Source organism: Lagenorhynchus albirostris, chromosome 21 (genome assembly GCF_949774975.1).
Source record: "Lagenorhynchus albirostris chromosome 21, mLagAlb1.1, whole genome shotgun sequence".
In the NCBI taxonomy this organism is placed as follows: Eukaryota; Metazoa; Chordata; class Mammalia; order Artiodactyla; family Delphinidae; genus Lagenorhynchus; species Lagenorhynchus albirostris.
The window spans coordinates 3,581,484-3,606,899 of NC_083115.1; the positions used below are offsets into that span (position 1 = coordinate 3,581,484).

The 25,416-nt window shown below is 44.4% G+C and overlaps 1 protein-coding gene across 1 annotated transcript in view; it reads left to right on the forward strand.

Moving 5' to 3' along the window:
* The first annotated feature begins 1,187 nt into the window (after window positions 1-1,187).
* Window positions 1,188-25,416, forward strand: part of ZMAT4 (zinc finger matrin-type 4) — a 254,765-nt gene continuing 230,536 nt past the window's right edge. The window contains exon 1 of the mRNA XM_060136440.1: window positions 1,188-1,289. Within this exon, the coding sequence (XP_059992423.1) occupies window positions 1,188-1,289 (102 nt within the window). The remainder of the gene's footprint in view (window positions 1,290-25,416) is intronic.

Consider the following 25,416-nt stretch of genomic DNA (forward strand, 5'->3'; position numbering starts at 1 on the left):
ACCCTGCTGTCTCGGCTTCTCAGGCCTCTTCATGCGCATGGCCTCTGGCACGGTCCTTACCCTTTGTTTGGCAGGTAGGAGGTAAGATGAAACAAATTTGGGGGTTAGAGGAAAGCATCCTGATGTGCTGGTGTGTGTTTCCAGGGTGGTGACATTCCATTTCAGCTGCTGTAAGACACCTCTGTGTCAGCTCACTTTCACAAGCTTGAGAACCTTGGCTGCATTTTGGTTTGGGGTTTGGAATTTGAGGATGTGTTTGTTTACCTCTGTGGGCTCACTTGTGGTGTGGAGCGGTGGAAGTGGCCTTTGTGAATTTCCTCTACCCTACATGTAGAAAAGTCAGCAGGAAGCACGAGGGCTCCTCACTTTACAAGGCGTAGACTTGCAAAGAAAGTGATGCTTTAGTCTGATTTTACTTTTTAACTAAGTAAAGCTATTGAATTCAAAAGTCAATTTGATATTGCTTATAAGTCTTTTTACAAAACTAACCTGTTTCCATGTACTGCAAAAGCAATCCATGTTCATTGTAGAAAATGTAAAAATAAGGAAAATTACGTGATTACCTATAATCTCCCAAAGATAACTGCTATTAACATTTTGTTAAAATTTCCTGGAATGGTTTTCTGCACGCCTATACACGTTTTAAAAGAAATTAGTGTAATATTGTACATACTGGTTTGTAAACCTTTGTTGTTAATGGTCAACTTTTTCCTATTTTACTAAATATTTTCTTAAAGGATTTGATCGGAGTGTGGATTGGGGAGCCATGTAGTGTTCTAGTGTGTGGCTGTTTCAGAATTTCATGTAACCTGTTTCCTACTGTTGGCTCTATTGGGTGCTTACAATAGTTTGCTAATATGAATCATTTTTGAAGATGTCTTTTCACATAAATCCTTGACAATACAGTAGATGTAGGTCTGATTTGTCAAACAAAGAAAACTAAAGCTGGATTTCCATTTTTCGGGGTATCAGCCACGCTGTTGAGCATTTATGAGAAAATGGTCACCTATACGCTTACTAAGGTCGATTGACATGGTCACCCCAAAGGTTTGGGGAGACATCCCCCACTGTCACCGTCACTGGATCTGGTACCGGGCTCCTGGCTTCTTCACACACTCAGGGTCCTGCTTAGAAACTAAGGCAGTGGATTCATCTTGCTTCTCTTCTTTTGCTTCTCTTTTAGCCTGATGAAGTCCTCCGATATCGATCAGGATTTATTTACAGACAGTTACTGCAAGGTGTGCAGTGCACAGCTGATATCGGAATCTCAGCGCGTGGCCCACTACGAGGTAAGAGCAGCTTCTCCCACTGAGTGTGTTTGGATGGAAGCGAGAGTAGCCCGGGTCAAGGCTGTGGGACCTGAGGGTGCTGCTTTCTGGACCTGGGGCAGAACTTGAGAAGCACAGGGCCTGAGCCGGAGAGTCTGAGATCAGGCTAGGACAAATGTGCATGCGTGGGGCTAGAGAGAGCGCTGGGGATGTCACTCTCAGGCCCCTGGCTGCTCCCCAGATTCTGCTTTGTTCTTTGTCCCTCAGCCCCTGGGGACCCAGTGGGCTTTCTCTACTTGTTAAATCTGTCATTGCTCATCCTTGAAGTTCCTTTCAGGGACACAGCCCAGGTTTCATTAGTGCCAGCTTCTCTTTCCTTCTCTGACCCTGAAGAAAAGCTCAGAGGCCCTTTCTTCATCACTGGAGGGAAACACAGCAGCATCAGTGGTTCAGCACCAAATTCCTCCCACCTTCTGGCTGCTGCCCCCAAAAGCATTTATTAGCAAGAAGACATCCCCCCGCAGGGTGTTGCCCAAGTTTTAAGGTCCAGATACTCTTGAAGGACATAATTCATTGGCTTTGGCTTTTTAGGATGGAAGTTCAAATGGCTGCTTTTTGATCTTTTATTGGGAAGAGAGGATGAGAGGAGAGAGGTCGACCAGTTTCTGAGGAGGGAATGGCGGGGGGGCACGCGTGGAGAAAAGGGGAGCCTGGGCCCCCAGATGCTTCTCAGGGCCGTTAGCTTTGCAAGAGAACATATACCAGCGAGAACATGAGCTTTCAAGGGCAATAATTTGTAAGTAACTTTAGCTTAGAGGGCTTAGCCAGCAATGTTCTTTTTGTCTGACACCTGCCAGTTGTCACTGTCACTCACCAAACTCCTTGAGCCTCAGATTCCTCCACGCACGAGGAAAATAATAATAATCACATGCACGCACACACCGAGCGACGCGTTCATCGGACCATGTGTTGTCCTCAGGGTTTTGTGGTGACCAGAGAGACCCCTCGACATAGCATTTGTGAAAACACTTCGGAAGCTGTACAGTGTGGCAAACGTGCAAAATTACGTCATTGCTCATTATTAATTCCGTGGCTTCAATATTTGGATGGAGGCAAAGCAAACTTGCTCTTCAGAGAAAATTTTTAAACATCAGCCTCTGTGAAAAAAGTGTTGTGAAAAAGCATGTTCTCTTGTCAGTAGGCAACTGAGTGGAAGAGGAAGGGAGTGTGAATGCAGAAGAATGATCAAAACGGAAGATAGCCATCTTTCGAAATTAAGAATTTCTAAATTCTGTAGATGTTGCTTTGTAAACACATATGGTTTTTATTAATTCCATTTCCCCAGTGAAGGAGAATCAGGGAATTTGTTCCTGCTCTGAAATTCCACAGCCTCCTATTATGTTCTCCCTTTATTAGACTTTTTGGGTTCCATTTTTAGTCATCTTACTAGATTCTTGAGGCCAGAAAGAGAGTTTTATTCATGTGATTGTCCATAATTTCCGGGACAGCATGTGCACATCAGAGCTTTTGTTTACAAAAATAGCCTGGTGACACTGTCCAAACACTGCTTTGTTGTTACCTGAGCTAGAAAAGTAATGTCAGAAAATCGAAAACAACAACAAAATTTTTTTTAAGGAAAAACATCTTAGCTGCTCAGTTACGGGTTTAGTTATTTGAACTCAAGTCTTCCTGTTACCACACTGTACCAGCTGTGGCATAACTTACTTGTTTAGAGGATGTGTTAAGATTTGTTGCGTGTAGCATAGATGAGAGGGAGAAGAGAAAGCAATCACAACAGATCTGCAGTTAACCCAGTTACATAGCATCAGAACAACATGAAATGTGTTCCTGTTAACCAGGGATGGGAACTCTGGGCGAGGGTTCATCCCCTGCTTCTAGGTAGAGGTGGGTACTTGCTTCGGGGGAAATACACATGCAGAGCTGCTGCGGGTGCGGAAAGCGTAGAGCTGGGACTGAGCGCGCTTTGTGAGGTCTCTGGTCTTCCAGCTTCGGTAGGAGACGTTCTTCGTCTCTAGGAGGATGGCTCCTATCAGATGATCTCAAAGGCCATCTGAGAACAGATATTTTCATGCCATTCATCCCTCCCACCCCCCCACACCCCCTCTGCTGAAATTGCACGTAGAGTGGGTCTCTGTGAGTCCTGTTGCCAAAATGTGACCACTGTACACCGGGGCCGGATTAAATCTCGGAGACAGAGTTTTGGGGGAAGTAGAAAGAAATAGTTTTATTGCTTTGCCCGGCAAAGGGGGCCTAATGCCCTCGAGACTGTGTGTCCCACCCTGGTGCGGGTACAGTGTTCAAGGAGCAGGGCGTGGTGAGCACATGGACATTCTTCTGATTGGTCGGTGGTGAGGTAATGGGGAGCCAGCATCATCAGCCTTCTGGTTCCAGCCCGTCTGGGGTCTGTGTGTTTGTGGGCAGCACACAGTTAACTTCTCCCACCTGCTGAGGGTTTCAGTATCTGCAAAACAGCTCGAAGGACATGGTTCAGAATATTATTTATAGTCCTGGAGGAAGAACTAAAGGTCCTTGGCTTTGTTTAATGGTTAAAGTATTATTATTTGTCTTGCTTGACTATTTTCCTTTCTTTCTGCATTTTCTCACTCCTCTGACTAAATTTATTCTTTGACTAACATTCTCCTACAGACAAAGAGGCAGGCGGAGGACATGGGTGGGTGTCCATTCTGGGAAGGTCTCATAGGGTCCAGCTCTGTTACGGTCCCAAGTCCCAGGCAGTTCATTGAAAATGTGGCTACAATTATTCTCGGTGCTCTTCCACTGATTTATTGCTTGAGTATGATTTCACTCTCGGTTTGACCAGATCATGTTGCAGGCGGTTCTGGGTTATGAGAGCCTCCAAGAGGCTCATAAACTTCCTTGGAAAGGCAAAGCCATGGATAGTTCAGTGTGGTATCTATGTGTGTGTTACCGAGAACAGGCTCTGTAGATTCTGCTCCTAAAAAGAGGCCGATCTAACTTGATATAAACAGAGTGTTCATCCTTCTGCCCATTTGACTGTCTGATGTATATGCTATGTTGTGCTGTTAATTTTTTAGATCTTTGCATGTTCCAAATTCAAAAGGATGAGTCATCACCGAGAGCTATTATGGTCCAGAGAGATTTGTGGGGATGACGTGAATTTTCGAGGTTTCAGTGGATGGGTTAAATTTAGAGGTTACTAGAATAAGAAGCCTTGGAATCTCCAGGGAGGCTGGCCTGGCTGGACTGGAAGCTTTGTGTTGGAGGAGAGAGGCTGGCAGCACCTACAGGTAGGGTGGGGTCAAGGGGTAAGGAAAGGGGAGTCTGGACTCCTGTGGGGCTCTTAAGTATTTGAGAGTGTAAAAAATAATTGTGCATTTCTGAGTGACAGCCATCGATGGTGGTCAAGATGTATTGTTGGGAAAAGAACAGCTCTTGATATGACTTTTGCCAAGAGACTAACATGCCAGTCCGCTGAAGTAGGAGGAAAAAAAACAAAGCAGACGTGTAATGGCTAATAGCTTCATGTCCCATTTAAAAGCCTGAACCTTTGTACAGGAGGACACAGCCTAATATATGTCTAATGGACCAAACCCTTCCATGCTATACTTTTAAGATCTCTTTTTACATATGAAGTCCTGGGCTGAAAAACAGGGGAAACATAAAGACATTATTGTTTTTCTTACTTGCTAAGCATTAATAACATGTAATATTTCAGTGGAAAATATAATTAGATGTCTCTGCTCACTGGTTGAATAGTCTGAATCAATAGAACAAGTAGACACAGACATAGAGGGGAAGAGAAAGCTTTCAGATGAACATGCCTGAATGTTACAGAGGTTAGAACTTGTTTCCCATTGAGGCCATGAGGGAAGGGCTGCTTTTCTAAGTGTAGGAAGAAGAAGATTGCAAGACTATGAGAACTGAAACCAAAAGGACAGAAAGATTATTTTCTGGAGTAAAACTAAAGGAAGAAGATGAATGATCATATCTAGCAGGAGAGAAAAAAACTCTTGTTAGGCAGACCCAAGGGAGCCAGCCATCAACGTGCCAGCCCCGATGCCTTGCCCGTTCTGTGAACCCTAATACCCTGTGTTACTTTGCCAGCCGTGTAATTAATCACTGCTTGTGAAATCCATGTCTCAGAGGCACCTCCAAACAAGATTGCAAGCTTCATGAGGGCAGGCCAGAGCCATGCACTGTATTTCTTATTTATTTCCCCAACAGCTTGGCCCCTGGTTGTTGCTCATGGGCACTTCGAGGGGGATGAAGAGGTTGCGGTGGGGATTGGCCGAGGGAAGCAGTGGGGCAGGTGTAATGGAAGCGCTCATGGGTGCACCAGAATACGCGATGGTGTACGTTCGGAGGCGCTCTATCCTCTCGGAGCAGCCTTCAATGTAGAGGTGACAGTTCTGCAGTTATGGGAAAGGCGGTTCTCTAAACTGATGGGGAACTCTTCAGACATCTCTGAATCTTGTAGTAATGTCAGTCCTGGCAAGTGAACCCTATCAGTCCCCCCGGAAATGTCAGAATCTAGCGGCAGGTGCGTTGGGTCTGCAGGGGCATGCTGAAACGGATTTTTCAGTTTCACCTGTTTTGATGTCATTCCAACAGAACTCTGCCTTCCTTAGCTTCTGGTTAAAGTGGGGAATAGCTGAAGGGCACTCTCTTAGTCTCTATAGGTCCAATAGTGAATGGGGCATAAGTGTTTCCTGGGTAGAGACAACAAGGTAAACATGAGGTCTCCAGTATATGCTGATTAGTGTCTTGACTTATTGGTGTTACCAATGCCTTTATTGCCTTCTCCCCCTTAGTCCCTCACACCTTCTTCTCCACTTTGCTTCTTCCTTTTGCTAACTGCCTGAGTAAGCATGCAAGCTGGACAACTCCTGGCATATGTGTGAGAGTTGGGGGTCAATGTTGTGTTGTGTTTCTGCATCAGTCCTGCCAGGTACCACGCTAACTGGACTTGAATGTCGTCTGGGCTCACTATCCTCACACCATTCGCATCTCTCCTGGGTACCACTGGTGATGTGCTCCTGGAGATGCAAGTACTAACTGTGTGAGGACAATAAAGGATCTTTATCGCAGGGTCCTGTGGGGATGCCTCCTTTGCATTGTACGCTGAGATTTGCTGTTTTAGTCTCTTCAGATCTCTTATAGTCATGACATGCTTAATTTCTCCCAGATGCTCTTACTACACTTATTGGTGCATCTGCCCAGGCTAAAGCAATTCTTGCTACCTTTCCTCATGTCCCTGATTGCCTGATACTCTTCAATGTCTGTTTCTTGACCAATTCATGAAGACTCTTGAGCTTCTGTGAAATGTGTTCCTATTCTTATGTTTTTCTATTGTTTATTCCAGCAGGTCTGGCCAGTTTACCTTTTATCACTTATTATTAATTAATACAGTTTACCTTGGGGACCACCAACACTCACAGCCCACTTTCTGCCTGAGATTGATTTAAGGCTTGGAGACTATTCAAAGCTTTTCTAATTCCGGATCATAACAGCTTTAGTAATACAATTCTCTCAGTAATATAGAAGGCTTCTGATTTGTTTCCTTTCAGAAAGCTCCTCATGTCATAACCATACAATGTTTCCCAGACATAATTTCAAGGCTGTTTATTATACTGCTTCCTCACTTCTGTGCCTCTAGTTTTCAGTTTCATCGTGGCTACCTTGAGGTTATCTAAAAGTGGGTGGAAAGACCCATCCTTAACCTGATTTTTACCAAAGGCCTGAGTCACAACGTGCAACTGAGAAATCTCACGGGGTCTCCAATACACAATGTCTTTTAAAATGCCAGAGAGGCAACGAGGGAAGGGGCAAGATGGGGTAGGGAATTAAGAGGTACAAACTACGATGTATAAAATAAATAAGCTACAAGGATATATTGTTCAGCACAGGGAATATAGCCAATATTTTATAAAAACTATAAATGGAGTATGATCTATAAAAATTGGGGATCGCTATGTTGTACACCTCAAACTAATATAATATTGTAAATCAACTATACTTCAATTAAAATAAAGTTAAAAAATGACACCTCTTTGAGGTGACTAGAAGCAATTAGCAAATGACTTTTCCAGCTCTCTAAGTCTCAAAGTTCTGACATAGCTTCTTATTTTGCTTATGTCTATTTGCTAGTGTGTCCGCTACACATCATAGTTCTTGTAGTTCTTTGATACTTTTATAAAAAACCTAGCTGAACGTCAGCAACAGGCAACTAGGAACAGGTAACATCTATCCAAGCAATCTGTTTTCCATCCTCTTCTAGTTTTCTTAGCATTTTAACCATTTCCTCGTGCAGAACCATCCAGTTCTAGCACCATAAGCTCTGGAGGCAGGTCTGCTCTCCGGGGTATTATAGGCAGTGGCTTTGCCAATATTTTGTCAGTGTATATCCCGGATCTGCTGTATCTGTGCCCTCCCCACCTAGCTCTCCACCCGCTAAGACAATGCCAAACGTTTGGTGTCTTGTTATGGGAGAACCCCCGTTTCTATCTCACACAAGGTAGGCTAACTGCAGGCGCAAAAATCTCAGCATCTTAGAAATAAAAATTTCTTTACTGCCTGCGTTATAGCCCATTGGGGTTAGCAGAGGGGGTTTTGTACCGTGTAATTATTTAGGACAAAAGTTGACAGAGGCTCCACTGTCTTTGCTCCTGACAAAGATGATAGAGCCATCAGCTGCTCTGAGTATCTAAGTCCAGCTGACATTTGAGGGACCGATGGGCAACGTGGGTGACTAGGCAGGACATTTTAGGGGCCAGGTCTGCAAGTGACAGCACCATATTCACCCACATTCTGCTGACCAGACCTCAGGCCTATGTTTTCTTCTGACTGCATGAGAAGCTGGGCAAACAATGTGGCTTAGCTGGGTTCCCTGGAGGAAAATGGAGCCGGTTTGGTGAACATACAGCACTGCCTCTGTGCACTGCATGTGTGTGACACCAGAGGGACATCGTGACTAGGACCTGCTGTGGGTTCGCTGGGGATGGAAGGGGGCACGTGGAGAAGAAAGAGGAAAAGAGGAAAGGCTGTACATCCCCAAGGGAGTGCTCTTGACAAACAAACATGTAAAAAACAACTCTGAGGAACTTCCCCAGTGGTGCAGTGGTGAAGAATCCGCCTGCCAATGCAGGGGACACGGGTTCGAGCCCTGGTCCGGGAAGATCCCACATGCCATGGAGCAACTAAGCCCGTGTGCCACAGCTACTGAGCCTGCGCACTAGAGCCCGTGAGCCACAACTACTGAAGCCTGTGTGCCTAGAGCCCATGCTCCTCAGCAAGAGAAACCACTGCGATGAGAAGCCCGCGCACCGCAACGAAGAGTAGCCCCCGCTTGGCGCAACTAGAGAAAAGCCCACGCGCAGCAACAATGACCCAACACAGCCAAAAATAAATAAATAAATAAATGTATTAAAAACAAACAGACAACTCTGGCAATCACGTGTCTGGGGGCCCCTGTGAAGTGGATGCCTATTTCATTTCCATGATGTGTGGAAAACTGAAGCCAACATGTGTTGTTTGTCTGAGACAAAGAAATACAATGCTATCAAATGAGGATTTTCTCTCCACCTCCTCTGACTTAATTGGTCAAGCCCAGAGATTTTTCCATTTGTAATTTAGAGACTGTGTTCTGAGCCACATGTCTAACCGGGAGGATCCCCCTCTGCTCTGCCTTTTTGGGCCCCGCCATCCGGTCTCCCAGGCTCTGAGCTCTGGGGGGCCCAGGTGGTGAGCGGCCTGCCTACCCCACACTCAGGGGCTCTCCATCTGTGGGCAGGAGCTGGGGATCTGTCCTTGGTGTCTCAGCATCTTCTGAAGATGGGTGTTTGGGAGAAATTTCTCTTTGCTCTCCCTTATGAGAAAAGGTGTCCTTCTGCTCGCGAGGCTGCTTTATCACAGCCCCTTGACTCTGATCTACTTTCCTACTTTGCTTTATCCACCAGATTCATGGCCACATCCAGCAACAGGTTTTGTGGGCACATTTATTGTGCTCACTTTACCTCTAGATGTTATTATTTTCTTTCCCCTGTTTTAATTTAAATCTGTACCTCTCAATTATTGATTTCATCCTTTTGCGTGAGAGGTGGATGGATTTTGATATGTCTTCTTAAAGTCTTTGAAGAAAAGAGCGGGGGATAAACATATCAATATTTAATCTTTTTATTTTTAACATTTTATTCGTTTTTGTTTTGATGAGGGGGTAAATTTATATGACTCAAAATTCAAAAAGGGTGGAAGAGTGTATAATGTGAAAATTCTTACACTTATTCCTGTTTCTCAGCTACCCAGTTCTTCTCAGAAGAATCCTGGGTGACCGATTTTCTTTGAAATGAGCTATGCATATCGATGCAGCTTAATTTTTTTAAAAAATTCTATTAGAGTTGATTTACAATGTTGTGTTACTTTCTGCTGAACAGCAAAGTGTAACAGTTATACATATACATATATCCACTCTTATTTAGTTTCTTTTCCCATATAGCGCATTACAAAGTATGGAGTAGAGTTCCCTGTGCTATACGGTAGGTCCTGATTAGTTACCTATTTTATATATAGTAGTGTGAATGTCAGTCGCAATCTCCCAGTTTATCCCTCCCCACCACCACTTTCCCCCCGGTAGCCATAAGTTTGTTTTCTACATCTATGACTCTATTTCTGTTTTGTAAATAAGTTCATTTGTACCATTTTTTTTTAGAGTCCATATATAAGCGATATCATATGATTTTTGTCTTTCTCTGTCTGACTTATTTCACCCAGTATGACAATCTCTAGGTCCACCCATGTTGCTCCAACTTAATTTTTCCTTTTCTTTACTTTTCACAAACGACAGCAAGCTAGACCCTCCACTTTTTGTTTGTTTTAATTGTGGCTTAGATTCTCATGATATGAATGTATCACAGCTTGTAAAGAAAAGGTTTACTGAATTGACTGATGACTCCTTGGCAGGTTTGATAAAACTCTGGTAGCAGGAAGATTCTCCCTGTGAACCCGTTTCGTGACGCACAGGTCAGTTACTTTTCAGATCCTGGCTCCTACTGAATGGTTACTGACAGGGACAATTTTTCTTCCAGTTTTCCGTTCCCGGCATTCCCTTGAAAGCATACGCATTTCCGACTTCTGAGTCATTGAGCCGTGTGGGCTTGCTGATTTTTTTTAAGAAGATGTTAGCAGACAGGGGAATATTGAGGGCTAATGACCTAAGGAAGTGGGTTGGAGTGTTGCTGTGAGCTGTGGTGTCTTGCCCACGTTTCTTCGGATGCTTGGAGGAGATGTGAGGACATCATATTTCCCTCCCTCTCTGTGATTTGAGCATTTAATTCGTTTCTTTAGGCTTTTACTAAGATGCTTTAATTTTGAGTGGAATGTTTCTAGCTTTGAATTCCATCCCTCTCCCTGAGGGTCATACATAAGGCATAACTGTACCTACTCAGGCAGGATCCCTACCACCTTCAATTGCCCCCTCCTGCCTGCATCCCCCTTCTCCCTGACGCATCCTTCAGGTTTCCTGGCCTCTGGGCACATCTGTGCCACCACGATGCCAGCTGCTGGGAAGACTCTCTGTCCACACACTCTACTGACTCAACTGTAGAAACTATCCCGCCCTCACCTTGAAAAACCTACAGGCAGTTGGAAAGTTTTAGATTTTACTGAGAAAATAGGAAAAATAGAGCAAAACTCTCTTTTTTCTGTCCCCAGTATTCCTCCTTCCGCTCTGGCCTTGCAGTCCCAGATGTTGCCTTTGACTTGGGGTGTTTCTCCACCTTCCGGTTCCAGGAATCCAACCCATCCCTGTTTTCATTAATTCCTTGTAGCTCTTGACTTACTGGAAGCTAAACCTCTCCAGATTTGGCCCTAAATGCTACCTCTCATCTTACTCCCCAGTTTTCTGTGACCCTAAAGCAGCCCCTGTGTTTAACCTGGGGAATTCTATGGGATTCCGTCACTTAACTTTAAAGCCGCATCTTCTTTTTCCACTTCATGGAAACATTCATACTCTTCTCGGCCCACCTGCTAAATTCCCCAGTTTGTATCCGTGGAGTGAATTCACTCAGTTTATCCTCAGAGCAGGCAGAGTTTGCCTGAGGCAGGGAAAGAGCTTCCAGTGTTCTCAAGGTCAAAGGCCTGAGTGGTAAGTATAATCCTAGCGGCGTCACTTCACCCGTCCAGAATTTAGTTTCCCCCTTCGGTACTCTGAGAAGGTTAGGGGTCTTCTTTCTTTTACCCCCATTCCTTACACCCATCTCCCCTGCATCTGCACAGGTAACCATTTTATTAGGGTTGACATATTTTTTATCTGTATATGGTCTTTGAAATGTATGTTGCTTTGTGGGCATGTATATTTTATTTATTTAATTTTTTGTTTATTTTTAAAATTATTTTTTATTGGAGTATAGTTGCTTTACACTGTTGTGTTAGTTTCTGCTGTACAGTGAAGTGAATCAGTTATACGTATACACATATCCTCACATTTTTAGACTTCCTTCCCATTTATGTCACCACAGAGCACTGAGTAGAGTTCCCTGTGATATACAGTTGGTCCTTATTAGTTATCTATTTTATACATAGTAGTGTATGTATGTCAATCCCAATCTCCCAGTTCATCCCACTCCCCCTTCCCTCTTTTGTATCCATACATTTGCTCTCTACATCTGTGTCTATGTCTGCTTTGTGAATAAATTCATCTGCACCATTTTTATAGATTCCACATATAAGTGACATTATACTGTATTTGTTTTTCTCTTTCTGACTTACTCTGTATGACAGTCTCTAGGTCCACCCACATCTCTGCAAATGGCCCTGTTTCGTTCCTTTTTCATGGCTGAGTACTATTCCATTGTATCTATGTACCACGTCTTCTTTATCCATTCTTCTGCTGATGAGCATTTAGGTTGTTCCATGTCCTGGCTATTGTGACTAGTGCTGCAGTGAACATTGGAGTGCGTGTGTCTTTTTGAATTACAGTTTTCTCCAGGTATATACATGTATATTTTAAAATAATTTTTATTCTAGTATAGTTTTAGATTTACAGAAAAGTAGCAAATGTAATATGGAATGTTGTGGTGTTCCCTGATCCCGTCTCCCCTGCTGTTAACATCTTGAGCTACTGTGGTTGTTAACATCTTGAGTTACTGTGGTACATTTGTCACAGCTAAGGGTCCCGGATTGATGCATTATTATTATCGTTACATAACGTACAAAGTCCGTTCTTTCTTCCTTTTTCTGTTCTAGGATCCTGTCCAGGATTCCACATTACGTTTAGTCATCCAGTGTCCTTAGGCTCCTCTAGGCTGTGACAGTTTCTCTGACTTCCTTTGCTTTTGATGACCTTGATAATTTTAAGGATCATTGGTCAGGTGCTTAGTAGAATGGCAGTCCGTGGAGATTTGTTTGCTGATTTTCTCATGATTAGACTGGGTTTATGGGTTTTCGGTGGGGAAGATCCCAGAGGTGAAGTGTTTTCTCATCACATCCTATCAAGGGTCCTGTCATCCTCCGGTTGGGCCACTGGTGATGGTGACCTTGATCTCCTGGATCTAGGTAGTGTTCTCAGGTTTCTCCACTGCAGATTTATTTTCCTCCTTTTCCATATTGCAGTCTTTGGAAGGAAGTCATTAGGCACAGTGTAGGCATGTCTTTTTTTTTTTTTTTTAGCCATGTGAGTTTCATTCTTGCTGTTTCATTCAGCAGGATGTTGCTAAGAATCAACCACATTCCTATGTGTACGTCTAATCTCTTCCTTCTACCTCCTGCTCAACATTCCACAGTGAGCAGCTGTCATATTCTGACTGTCTCATTCCTTCAGGGATGGATACTTAGGTTTCTTCTGGTCCCCCATGAACACAAACAGTGCTGGACAAACAACCTTAACCACGTTTCCTAAAGGACCTGTGTGGGCATTTTTCTGAGATGGACAGACAGGCAAGAGGGGACCTTGTGCCTCATAAGCCCTGTTATCACTTACTTTGACTGAGCCTTGATCAGGAGGGGGTGATGGTTCCCATAGCCACATCTCTGCCAATAACTGGCTTTATCCAGCTTCTCATTTTTTCCTAATCTAGTTGCTATGTGATAGCTTTGTCCTTTGAAATTGCATTTCTCAAATTATTATAAAGTTTGAACAACTTTTTTGTATACTTGCTAACCCTTTTGCTGATTTCTGTTCATATTCTCTGACAATTTTTCTGTCAGTATTCTTGTATTTTTCTTTTTGATTTCCTCGTATATTCCTTCTTGAGTTTAGACACTGGAAATACCTTCTCCCATTCAGTCATCATCTTATTAGGTCTGCTCGTGATGTCCTTTGTTCATTTTATTTATTAAGCTTGTTAATTTTTTAAAAATTAATTAATTTATTTTTGGCTGTGTTGGGTCTTCCTTGCTGCACACGGCTTTCTCTAGTTGTGGCGAGCGGGGGCTACTCTTTGTTGTGGTGCGCGGGCTTCTCATTACAGTGGCTTTTCTTGTTGCGGAGCACGAGCTCTAGGCATGTGGGCTTCAGTAGTTGTGGCATGCGGGCTCAGTAGTTGTGGCTTGTGGGCTCTAGAGAGCAGGCTCAGTAGTTGTGGTGCACAGGCTTAGTTGCTCCGCAGTATGTGGGATCTTCCCAGACCAGGGCTCGAACCCGTGTCCCCTGCATTGGCAGGCGAATTCTTAACCACTGTGCTACCAGGGAATTCCCAAGCTAGTTAATTTTTATGTGATACATTTAATAAACTTTCTGCCTTACGGTTTCTTTAAGAAGTTCTTCCCATTGATTGATCACAAAGACATCGAGTATCCCAGCTCCTATTAATATGACATTTCTATTTTTGACATTCATGTCTTTAACTCTGTTTGGAGTCTGCCTTTGTATATTGTAGAAGGTAGGAGTCCACTTTGATTTTCCTCCATACGGTGAACCACTTGTCCTACCACCATGTACAGTCCTTTTTTTCTCCATAATTTGTGGTTCCACCTTTACTATATGTTCATTTTCCACAGGTACTTGCCTCCAAATCAGACCTTTCTATTCTGCTCTGTGATTCTGTCTATCCGGGCCAGTCCGTACTGTATTTAGTTACTATCCCTTGGTGTCGTGTCTTAATATCTGAGAGTGACAAGTCACATCTCTTTCCTCTGCTACTGCAGAGCTGTCTTGGTTAGCTGTGCAGTGTCCAATTGTGTTGTTCATATACGTGCTTGAATAACTGCACAAACTCAGTTGAAATTTTGATTGGAATTCCACCAGCTTTCAGAATGAATTTAAACAGTGTTGATATCTTTACAGTATCAAGTCATTTTACCTTAAAGCAGGGATATCTATCCATTTATTCAATTTTAAACCCATTTTTACATTAAAATTTCAGAGAAATATAACTTAATAAACATATAACCTATGAGCACATACACAACTGTATAATTTAGTTCTTGACGTTATTTATTGTTTTCTATTCATTGGCTAAGGTTTAGTCGTTCCTCTTCAACTAAATTGGAATTGTGTTGAGGACCAAGGGTCATGCTTTTAATTTCTTTTTTCCCTCGTCACTGTCCTGCAACCTAGAGGGTCTTAATGAATACCACTTTGGGGAGTTTTTTTTCTTTTTGTTAATTGACATCCAGGATAAACACCCTATGCAAGGTTATTTTTTCTGGCTTCTTCCTTTGCAATTTTGGTCTTTTATTCTCCCTCTTTACTGATTTGCTTGCCTTCTCCCTCTGGTTCCCTTGTTTCCTCCCCTGGGTGAAAATGCCTAATGTGGCCCTTGTCACAGTAGGGTTTATCGAGTGAGGCTAAGCACTTTTTTTGCAGTGTGGTGCACTTCCCCTGGGGACGAACAGTGTCACTTAAAACTCATCTGTGTCCTTGGTGCTGTGGGACCACCTAGAGGGGTGGAATAGGGAGAGTGGGAGGGAGACGCAAGAGGGAGGAGATATGGGGACACATGTATATGTATAGCTGATTCACTTTTTTATACAGCAGAAACTAGCACCCCATTATGAAGCAATTATGCTCCAGTAAAGATGTTTTAAAAAATAATACATTCCAAAAAAAAAAAAAAAAACCTCAGCTCTGTCAATAAGTCGAGGTGAGTTTTTGGCTTTACACAACTGCATTGCCAACCATTAGAAAGATGTTAACATTTATTGCCAAGCTTAAATATCCTTACAAGCCAAAATATGCAATCTTTTTTCCCCCCAATCCTTAAGCTGCATTTTCATGACCACATCTTCTTTACAAAGTGCTCTAACATTCTTTACGGAAACTTGTATTGTTTTAGGTGCTCCCATGGCAGTCTTCTTTGATCTAAAGAAAAAACCATTTTATTTTCATAAAAGAAAGTCATAGTAGATCCTCCTTATTTTGTTAGTGACACGTCTAACCCCTGCCCAGTTGGCTGTTTTGCTTCATGTCTCCTTTTCAATCTATATGATGACCCAGAAATGTGATTTGACTTGCACCCTGTCCAAATCCATATAATACATTTATATGATAATGAAGTTCTCCATGTTGAAAAGCAGCTTTAATCTGTGTCAGTGTGCAAAGAATTCATCAAGTTATTTGGCTTAGAAACTGCGTGTAGTGAGAAATAATTCAAAGCTGGATAAAAACGCATGGTGTCCCTTGGCTCTGGTACTTTAAAAACCCAGATGCCTTTGGAATGGCTTGGCGTGCCTCGGATGAGACATGGGTGGGTGGTGTTTATGTGCTGATTTTGTTGAGGCAGAAACAAAGTTTGGAAGTTAATCTGATGTCACTGGACTTCTATGATATTTGGAAATTTTCTTGAAATGTTTTCTGGGTGAAAGAATAAGAAGTGATGTTTACTACATTAGCGTCTTAGAGACCAAAATGTGTTTGCCCAGGAAAGCAGTCTTGTAGCTAAAATATTAATGTGGCAGAGTTACACGTTCTCTGTTTAATAAAAATGAAGGGCCACTCCGGGAGGTAAGGACCAGGGCTGTCCCTTCAGTCTCTGGAAGACGTGAAACACCGAGTGCATAACTGGTTTCACCCCCGCTTAGCCCGCCCAGCGTTGTGGGGTTGACTCCGGAATTCAAGAGGGTCTTATCCTCTGGAAACATTCATCTGGGAAACTGCAAGTCTCTTAGGCTTGTTTTTGTGACAACGGTGGACAGAAGGCGCACTGGTTTGTGTTCTGATATTTAGGTCAGACAAGTAGTGTGGGATTTAAGAGGTGGCTGACTCACTGCAATTTCTGAACATTTTCTTCTAAGTCTGGAGCCCCTGATGTTTGCCTGCATTTATGCTCCCAACATATTTTTTGAATACCTACACTGTAAATGCACCATAATCGATTCCATTTTCCTCCTCTTCGGGGATCCCTAGATGAAAAAGACAAAGCTCTTGCCCTCATTTGGATAGAGCGGAAATGACGCCCGTACAAATGAGAAGGTGTAAGGAGCACTAGGGAGGCACAGGTGTGTGTTATGCATCTCAGAGATTTAGGGTGACTTGGTTAGAAAGAAGATTCAGTTGGGCTTCTTCTTCTCTATTTAATGAAGTGTGAAAATTAAAAAACTTCCTGTGTCTTTTCTGTGGACTAGATTTGTACATATAATATATTTAATAATTAAAAGGGGAAAATATGGTTGCTTAATAGAAGAACAAAGCCCTGATTACGGCAGCACATCTCTGAAAATTAAGGTCACTCAAAGTCACATTCAGGGAACCTTGCTTTTCTGTCCTTGGATACTTGTCATGTGTGTGATCATGAGGAAGTACATATCCATGTCTTTAGGAAATAAAGTCAATTCAAATGCCCTGAATTAAAAAAAAAAAAAAGAAACAAAGCAAAACCCTGACAGTGACGCCCTGTGTCTGCTTCCCTGGAGGTTGAGGTTTGTAGCTCCGAGAGTCCAGGGAGTGTCGACACACTGTGGACTGAACTGTCCGGAGGCAAGACGTTCAGTGTTCCTCACATTTGCTACATGGATGTAATCTTGAGACTCTACAAATTCTTTTACTTTTCAAAATTTTTTTAATAATCATTTTTAGTGCATCTATTTTGGCGGGTATCAAGATGAACCATTCCCCTTTTCTGTGTTAATAAAAGATTTTTTTTTTTTAATAAAAGATATTTTTATGGAATAAGAGTTTAGATCATTAAACTACTGTTTCTCAGACAGGAGTCATCAGCTCCTGAAGAATTTTGTTCTTGTGGACACTTGAGAATTTCTTCTTTTACTTGTGTTTGAGACACATTGCATCTTAGAGCCCACTCTTCGATTACTCTTTCGGGGGCTTAATCATTTTAAATTGCTTTTGTGTCAATGATCTCCAGATTTGGTGAGCCAATGATTTAGATTATTAAGATGATCACTAGATTGATGGATTTAACAATTGATTTTGCCTATTTTCCAAGTATGTTGCCGGTGTTTTTAAAATTTTCTTTTATACGTTAACATTTTGATTAGCTGACTTTCTTTTGTGTATTCAAATTGAAAATCACTTAGGGACTTCCCTGGTGGCGCAGTGGTTAAGAATCTTCCTGCCAATTCAGGGGACGCAGGTTCGATCACTGGGCCGGGAAGATCCCACCTGCCGCGGAGCAACTAAGCCCATGCGCCATAGCTACTGAGCCCGCGCACCTAGAGCTTGTGCTGCGCAACAAGCCACCACAATGAGAAGCCCGTGCACCGCAACAAACAGTAGCCCCAGCTCGCGGCAACTAGAGAAAGGCCATGTGCAGCACCGAAGACCCAATGCAGCCAAAAATAAATAAATAAATTTATTTTAAAAAAACCAAACTGCTTAGGAGAGACCTCAGGAGAAAGCTCCAATAGTGAAGGGAACAGATCTGTGAATTTGGAATAAAGAAAAAAACACTTTGTTTCCATTCTTGTCTGACTCTGTTTCTCTCTCCCCTAGATACGTCTCTGCCCGTATATAAGAGAGAGAGAAACAGAAACAGTGTTTGATGATCTGTTTCCTATCATCGATCTATCTATCATCTATCTATCTATCTATCTATCTATCATCTATCTATCTATCATCTATCATCTATCGAGGGACAGAAACAGGCAGACACAGAAAGGGAGAAGCTAGACTAGATGGTAACAGAGGTAATTGAGCCAACTGAAGAGAGTTTGGTTTGAAAAAAATCCTTCGAAATGGTAGAAACAGTTTAGAAACACGGAGTGGAGAAGGAGGTATGGGGTAGAGGTGGTCTGTGCACTAAGGTGCCTCTAATTTTAGCCGCTATTTTATTCACTGATAAAACAGTGTGTTGGTCCAGGATGAAACCCTAGGAAGTAAAGTTGCGGGATAGCAGCAAGGCAGTAAAGATAAGGGAAAATTAATCTCAGCAGAGTGCTGCTTTGGTAGTGCAAGTACGAATTACCTTCTTCGTCAATGAAGTTTTCCTGTCAGAGCCAAGAGAAGCTGGGAGGGATTGGGGCTACGAGGGACATCCACAGGCGCCTCTGTGGCTCTAAAACAGCCTAGATTTATGCCGCGTATGGAAACTCAAGGCCGCTCTTCCAGGTAGAATCAGTCAGGGTATAGAGATGTTGATTGGTTTCTAAGTGTTCTCTTCTGCTTTTCAGCAACGTCTTTTTTTAGATACTTGCAACAGTGCTTGAGAAATAAGATTTCTTGCCTTCTGTGGGTTCTCATGCATGAACAACTGGGGACCAGGACCTCGGAACCGAGCTCTACAGGTTGGCAAGACCACATCCCACTGTGGGGCTGAAGGAATATTTGCCAGGGGAGAAGAAGGAGGAGAACAGCGGAAAGTTCTTTCTGAGATGTGTGTGGGGCATTACGTTGCAGATCGGGTCTTTGAGCGGAGCTGCCTCAGTTCATGCTTGGATTTAAAGTTTTTTTGCACAGATTCAGAGGAGGCAGGGGAACGAGCCATGGGCAGATCCCTCAACCTGTTGTAGAACCCCCTTCCCAGATGGTAGCTGAGCCCTCCTGTCTCCCTGCTCTGAAACTGAGGGGGGCAGTCGGGACTGGGGAGGGGGAGAAAGGATTGGACCACTGACACCTTCCCTTAGGAGCTCACCCAAGAGACCTGCCAGTCTTCCTCACATCCTTGCCTGTTTCCCACCTGGCTCACCCCTTGGAGGGCTTTGGCCTGGACTTCGGGGTCTTAGCCTGTGTCCCAAGGCTGCCTGTTCTCGTGTAGTTGCCACAGACCCGTCTCACCATGGAGGATGCTGCAGTGAAAAGTGTGGGCTGGCCGACCACTCCCTGCCTGACATGCTTCCCTACCCAAGCTCTTCTTGATGGCAACGCTCCCATTCACCGAGGGCCAGGCATTGTGCCAATCTTCATGTACATCATCTTATATTGTTGTTTTCTTTTTTAAACACTAAGGCTGGTTTTTTGGTTTGTTTTTGTCGTCGTTGTTTATGTATTTATTTATTTGGCTGTGCCGGGTCTTAGTTGCAGCATGTGGGATCTAGTTTCCCGACCAGGGATCGAACCCCGGGCCCCCTGCATTGGGAGTGTGGAGTCTTAACCACCGGACCACCAGGGAAGTCCCTCGTATTGTTCTTTTAAGGACTATCAAGTGGCAGATATGGCGATTTTTCCCTAGTCCTTTGAGGAAATCGCAGTTCAGAGAGGTTAAGGTAATTTGCCCAGGTGCAGCACCTGGACTCTGTTATGTAGGAAATTCCCCAAACACCACCTTCTTTGGTCCTGTCATGCTCTCCTTTCTCTGTCTGAGAAAAGTCAGGTGACAATGCAGTTGAGTCCAACTGTGTTTCCTTCAATTCAACAAGCATGTACTGTGCTCTTAGAAAGTGCTGGGCGCTGAGCCTGGGGCCCAAGAGTACAAGGATGAATGGTGGTGTCTCTGTGATTGCCTGGGGGCTCCCGGAGAGCAGGGACGCGTCAGGTTGCCCCAAGGGTTAGGTCAGACCCACCCTGACCCCTGGGCAGGTGCTGGGCTGTGTTTTGGTGGGTGGGACGTGAGGGATCATTGGGTGGGTTTCGCAGAGGAGAGGTGAGCAGGCTCTGAAGCTTCAGCAGTTATAGACATGGGGGGAAAAGGAGGCTCCAGGCTGCTGGCGCAAAGCTCCAAAGTCAGAACGAATACGAAAGGCGCGCAGCCTGGCTTTGCTGGAGAGAGGAGCAAGCCCAGTGAGCCCGGAGGTAGAGGGGAGGGGACCCCGCGTGGGACTGGAAGGCTTGGTGCTGCTGTGAGTCCTGCCTGGGGCCAGTCAGTTCTCCAAGCACAGCAGGCGGCTCTTTGGCCTAGAACTTCATGCAGCTTCCCAGACACACAAAAGGAAGAGAAAAAACCAAGATGGCCTTTGACTGAAATGGGCAAGAATTCCAGACCGGATTCGATGAAGAAGCGAAGGCGATACTGTGAGAACTGCGTCAGGCGTGCAAATCTAGGCACCTTCTTCCGTCTGGGCGGCAGCTGTGTGGGGCGGCCCGGGAGTGAAGGAGACACCGTTCTCATTAGTGCTTTGGAGGCAGAACTGCAGCTCTGAAAGTTTTCTTTCTGTCTTTTTCTAAATACCACGGAGACAGTGATAAAGAGCCAGGTGAAATTCAAGGGGGGTGGTTAGCAGACAGCATTGTGAATTGCTCTGTGAATTGCTGATTTAAGCACTTGCTCTGCCTTCTCCTGCGCTAAACCGCACACAAAGAAGCATCCTGAGATGGAATAGCAATGCTCTCATTTTCATTTCAGCGCTGATCTGAGTAAATCATGCAGGACCATTCCTCTAAAGGGAAAAGGTGGGGGAGGGTGGAGGCTGATGTGGAGTTTGGGCGGGACGGGCAGCGGTGTTGACATCCCCTCTCACTGTGTGCACCTTGGAGCCTCCCAGGTGCACGCACCACGGCAGGGGCGCGCTCCACGGCCAGTGCACGCTGCCTGCCTCGACCCCGCTTCCAAGGCAGGATTACGTATGGCGTGAAAACTTCCCCCTTTCTTTATAGCGTCGCCCGCCTCTGCCAGTCAGAGAGAGTGAGGTCATTCTGGGGAGAGGGATCACAGCATCAACCTCTCCATCCCCTCACGCATGCTATTTGAGACTCAAAGTGAAAAGAAAAGGGAGAAAAACAAAGAAAAAGAAAATGTGGAAAACTCAAAAGTCATAGCCCTATTTTTCAGTACCTCTGTTGCTTCTCAGGTCCATTTTGTAATAGGAAGGGATGAGATCCTGTGTAAGCGGTGTCTTGTAAGGTACTTGTTGTGATGGTGATTGGAATATAAAGCATCACTTCGGATGCTCAGGACCGCCATTGGCTTGCGATTTGCAGAATGGAGAACGTGCATTATAAAGTATGGGGAGATTTTTATATGCAACATTAATGCCATGGATTGTATCCAGTAAATCTGGGGAGAAAGTCTGAGCCCCAGAGCCTCAGCCCTTTAAATCAGTACCGCACTCCACTGCTGAGAACAGTTTCCCAATTGATGTATCAGCGCAGCCAGTGAAAGCAAAAAGGAAGCCCCTGAGGAGGAAGCAGGTGTGACACTAAATTCTCCCCTCAGCTTAGGGACAGCCGAGGCTCTGAATGGCATCTCTGTAAGTTCTAGAGTTAACTAAGTTGGCTAGAAATTGCACTAAAGAGCAGTCTCTTGGTCTAGTGACCGTGGTGTGTCATAAGGGTAGCTTGTACCTTTCAAATGTCTGATGGGTTGATGCAGTGGGCTTTCTATTTGTGTCTTTAGGATTCAGGTGCAGAAGTGCCTCTTCACAGGAGGGCAGTGCAGGGACATTCACACCATTGGCCACAGCTGCCCAAGAAGTCTGCCCCCAGGTCAGGTGCTGTGATGGGGTGCACAGCCATAAATATGGCCCAAGGTTAGGGCTTGCAAGGCAAGGGCCGGGTCCAGAGTAGATTTTTTTTTTTTTTTTTTTCTGTACGCGGGCCTCTCACTGCTGTGGCCTCTCTCCCGTTGCGGAGCACAGGCTCCGGACGCGCAGGCTCAGCGGCCATGGCTCACGGGCCCAGCCGCTCCGCGGCATGTGGGATCTTCCCGGACCGGGGCACGAACCCGTGTCCCCTGCATCGGCAGGCGGACTCTCAACCATTGCACCACCAGGGAAGCCCCAGAGTAGATTCTTGATTGGAGGGTCTGAGGGTAACGACGACGGCAGGATCGTGAGCTAGGACTGCTCAGGAGTCCTTAATGAGCAGATCTGGAAAAAGAAGCATGGAGGACTCCTGGTGGCTCTGTCTGGGTTTCCAAGACAATACAAAGTGTTTCTGCATCTGTTACTTTCTGTTTTCTGAGCTTCTTCCTCTCTGTCAAGATGATGAAATTACGTTGGCCACTATCACCCAATCTCCCTCCCGCCCCATCTACAAGTTCTTATTTTCCCATTAACATAACCATTGTCATGCTAGAGCCCAACAGGTCTGTGATGACAGCTGTCCATCTGGGAAACCAGCTGAGACAGACCCAAGGAGAGAGAACAGAGGCTGCAGGGAAGGGAGGTCCCTGGGGCTGGGGACACCCGTGTCCATAGGAAAGGGAGGGTCAGAAGGCCCCAGGGACAGGCATATCTGTTTTGTGCCACTGTGTGGTGTCCTGATGCAAACAGCGTACACCCCTTAACGAGGCAATAAAAGCCCAAGCAAAGTCCTTAAGAAGAAGCCTGATGTAGAAGCCTGACCGTTGCCTCCCAGCAGATAGTGCCTGGGTCACTGGGCTGGTGAAACACTTTGTGAACTGCAGCACAGTATGTGTATATTTCCTTTCTAGGGGCCCCAGGTTTGAGTTAATATCCACAATGGAGACAGGTCCTGCTCTATAGCGTGTTGAGTAAACACAGCCCTACATTCTGATTCGGGGCAGATCCCGATGCTTCTCTTCAGCTGTTGGTGCAGACAAGCTATTTCCCATCCAGGCTCTTGAGGGCCGTTTCTTCCTTAATATATCCTGACCTCCTGATCAAGCTGCCGAGTTTTGTTAGCCCAGGACTCTCATGTTACGGACCCACATGGACAGATCAATGGATTTTATTTAATGATATTTATGTTTCAGTTCAAAAAAATTCTGTTAAAGGTAAAAATAAAAATGGTCTTTTGACTTCTCCTGAATCAGCCCACAGATAACTAATTCCAGGGAACTTCTCTTCGGTGAAATTGGCCATTCTGTTCAACCGAATGAGAATACAGGAGAATGGGGAGAAATAAGCACGTTTTGTTTTCCGTGGATGGAAGACCTTGAGGAATGTACAGATGTGGGGCAGAAAATACACAAATATGTGCTTCTATTATGATCGCAAAAAGAGGGGCAGGGGCTTCCCTGGTGGCGCAGTGGTTGAGAGTCCGCCTGCCGATGCAGGGGACACGGGTTCGTGCCCCGGTCCGGGAAGATCCCACATACCGCGGAGCGGCTGGGCCCGTGAGCCACGGCCGCTGAGCCTGCGCATCCGGAGCCTGTGCTCCACAACAGGAGAGGCCACAACAGTGAGAGGCCCGCGTACCACAAAAAAAAAAAAAAGAGTGGCAAGTCTGTCACACTTTTCTTTTCCTAAAGGAGGTGTCAAGAGGAATCCAGATGGATTGTAATGACAGATGTCACATCTCAGGGGACCCCTCAACCTTGGGAAACCTCAGGGCAAGAAAAATGACCCAGATAAAATGGGGTGGTCCCTGTCTTCCCTGACGTGCAGGTTTGAAAACACTGGGGACACTGCTTGTCACAAGCTATTCATTTTACTTGGAAATGTTTGCAAGTGTTGGACTTTTTAGCATGACTTGGAGATGAGATTAAACACCACCAGAGCTTTAGAAACACCCCCCAATGGAAAATTTGTGATGCTTGAAAGGAAGCAGCAAATTCGCAGAAGGATTTCCAGGCTGCTGTGAAGTCATGCTGTTAGGAAAGGAAGGTCAGCCTTAGGCAGATTGGAAAGTCATTGGAGCGTGTCTTTGGGACTGAACTCCTTTAGGGCCCCTTCTGCAGACATGAGGGCTGCCTTCCCGCCAGGTGCACACAGCCTGTCCCAGGATTTTTCTCCCTGAGCTCCCTTGTCCTTAATGTCTGTACTTGGCCATGAAAGGCAAGGTGGTTTTTTTCTTTTTAAATTAATTGACTTAATTTTTTAGAGCAGTTTTAGATTTACCCAAAGAATTGAGCAGAAAGTGCAGAGAGTTCCTGTATATTCCCTAACTTCTATGTTTCTCCTCCAGTTCACATCCTGAATTGGTATGGTCATTTGTTATAATCCATGAACCTATGATGACACATTATCACCCCAAGTTCATAATTTACTTTGGGTTTCACTGTTTGTGTTATTCATTCTCTGGGTTTTATGTCTCCCATTACAGTACCACACAGAATAGTTTCACTGCCCTAAATACCTCTTGTGCTCCAACTGTTCATCCCTCCCTCCATGTAAGCCCTGGGCATCTACTGAGCTTTTTAACCATCACCATAGTTTTGCCTCTTCCAGAATGTCATATAGTTGGAATCACACAGTATGTAAACTTTTCATGTTGGCTTCTTTCACTTACTAATATGCGTTTCAGTTTCCTTCATCTCTTTTCATGTATGTATAATATTCCATTTCCTAGATGTACCACCATTTATTTATCCATTCACCTACTTGGCAAATTTTGTTGACATCTTTGTTGCTTCCAAATGTTGACAATTATGAATAAATCTGGTGTAAACATCTATGTGCAGGTTTTTGTGTGGACATAGTTTTCAATTTAAAAAAAAATCAAGATGTATTTTTTCTGATTATCAAAGAAATATAAGGTTGAAATTGCCAATATATGATCTTTTTCACTTACAAATAAAGAAGTTACATACGGTTCAACATAATATATGCTCATAGTATATAACTCAAATACCAAACTGTAGAAAATTGAAACAGGATTTTTATTATAGGGAAAATTAACATAAGACTATGTTATGCCTCAAGGTCCATCCAGACTTGTTTTGTCCCCATACCTAGTCGTAGCTGGAACTTTGTCCACAATCCCAGAGAAGGTGAGCTCTCACTGCTTGTCTTGGTTGGGCAGCAAAACAGCCCTCCTCACCCTGGAGACATCACTGCCCAGCTGTGCAGTGATACTCTTAGCTAGGCCAGTAATGCTTACAGACTTCTAGTTTCCAGAATTGTGAGAAAATAAATTTATGTTGTTTAAGCCCACCAGTCTGTGGTTATGGCATCCTTAACAAACTGATACAGTAAGTGGATG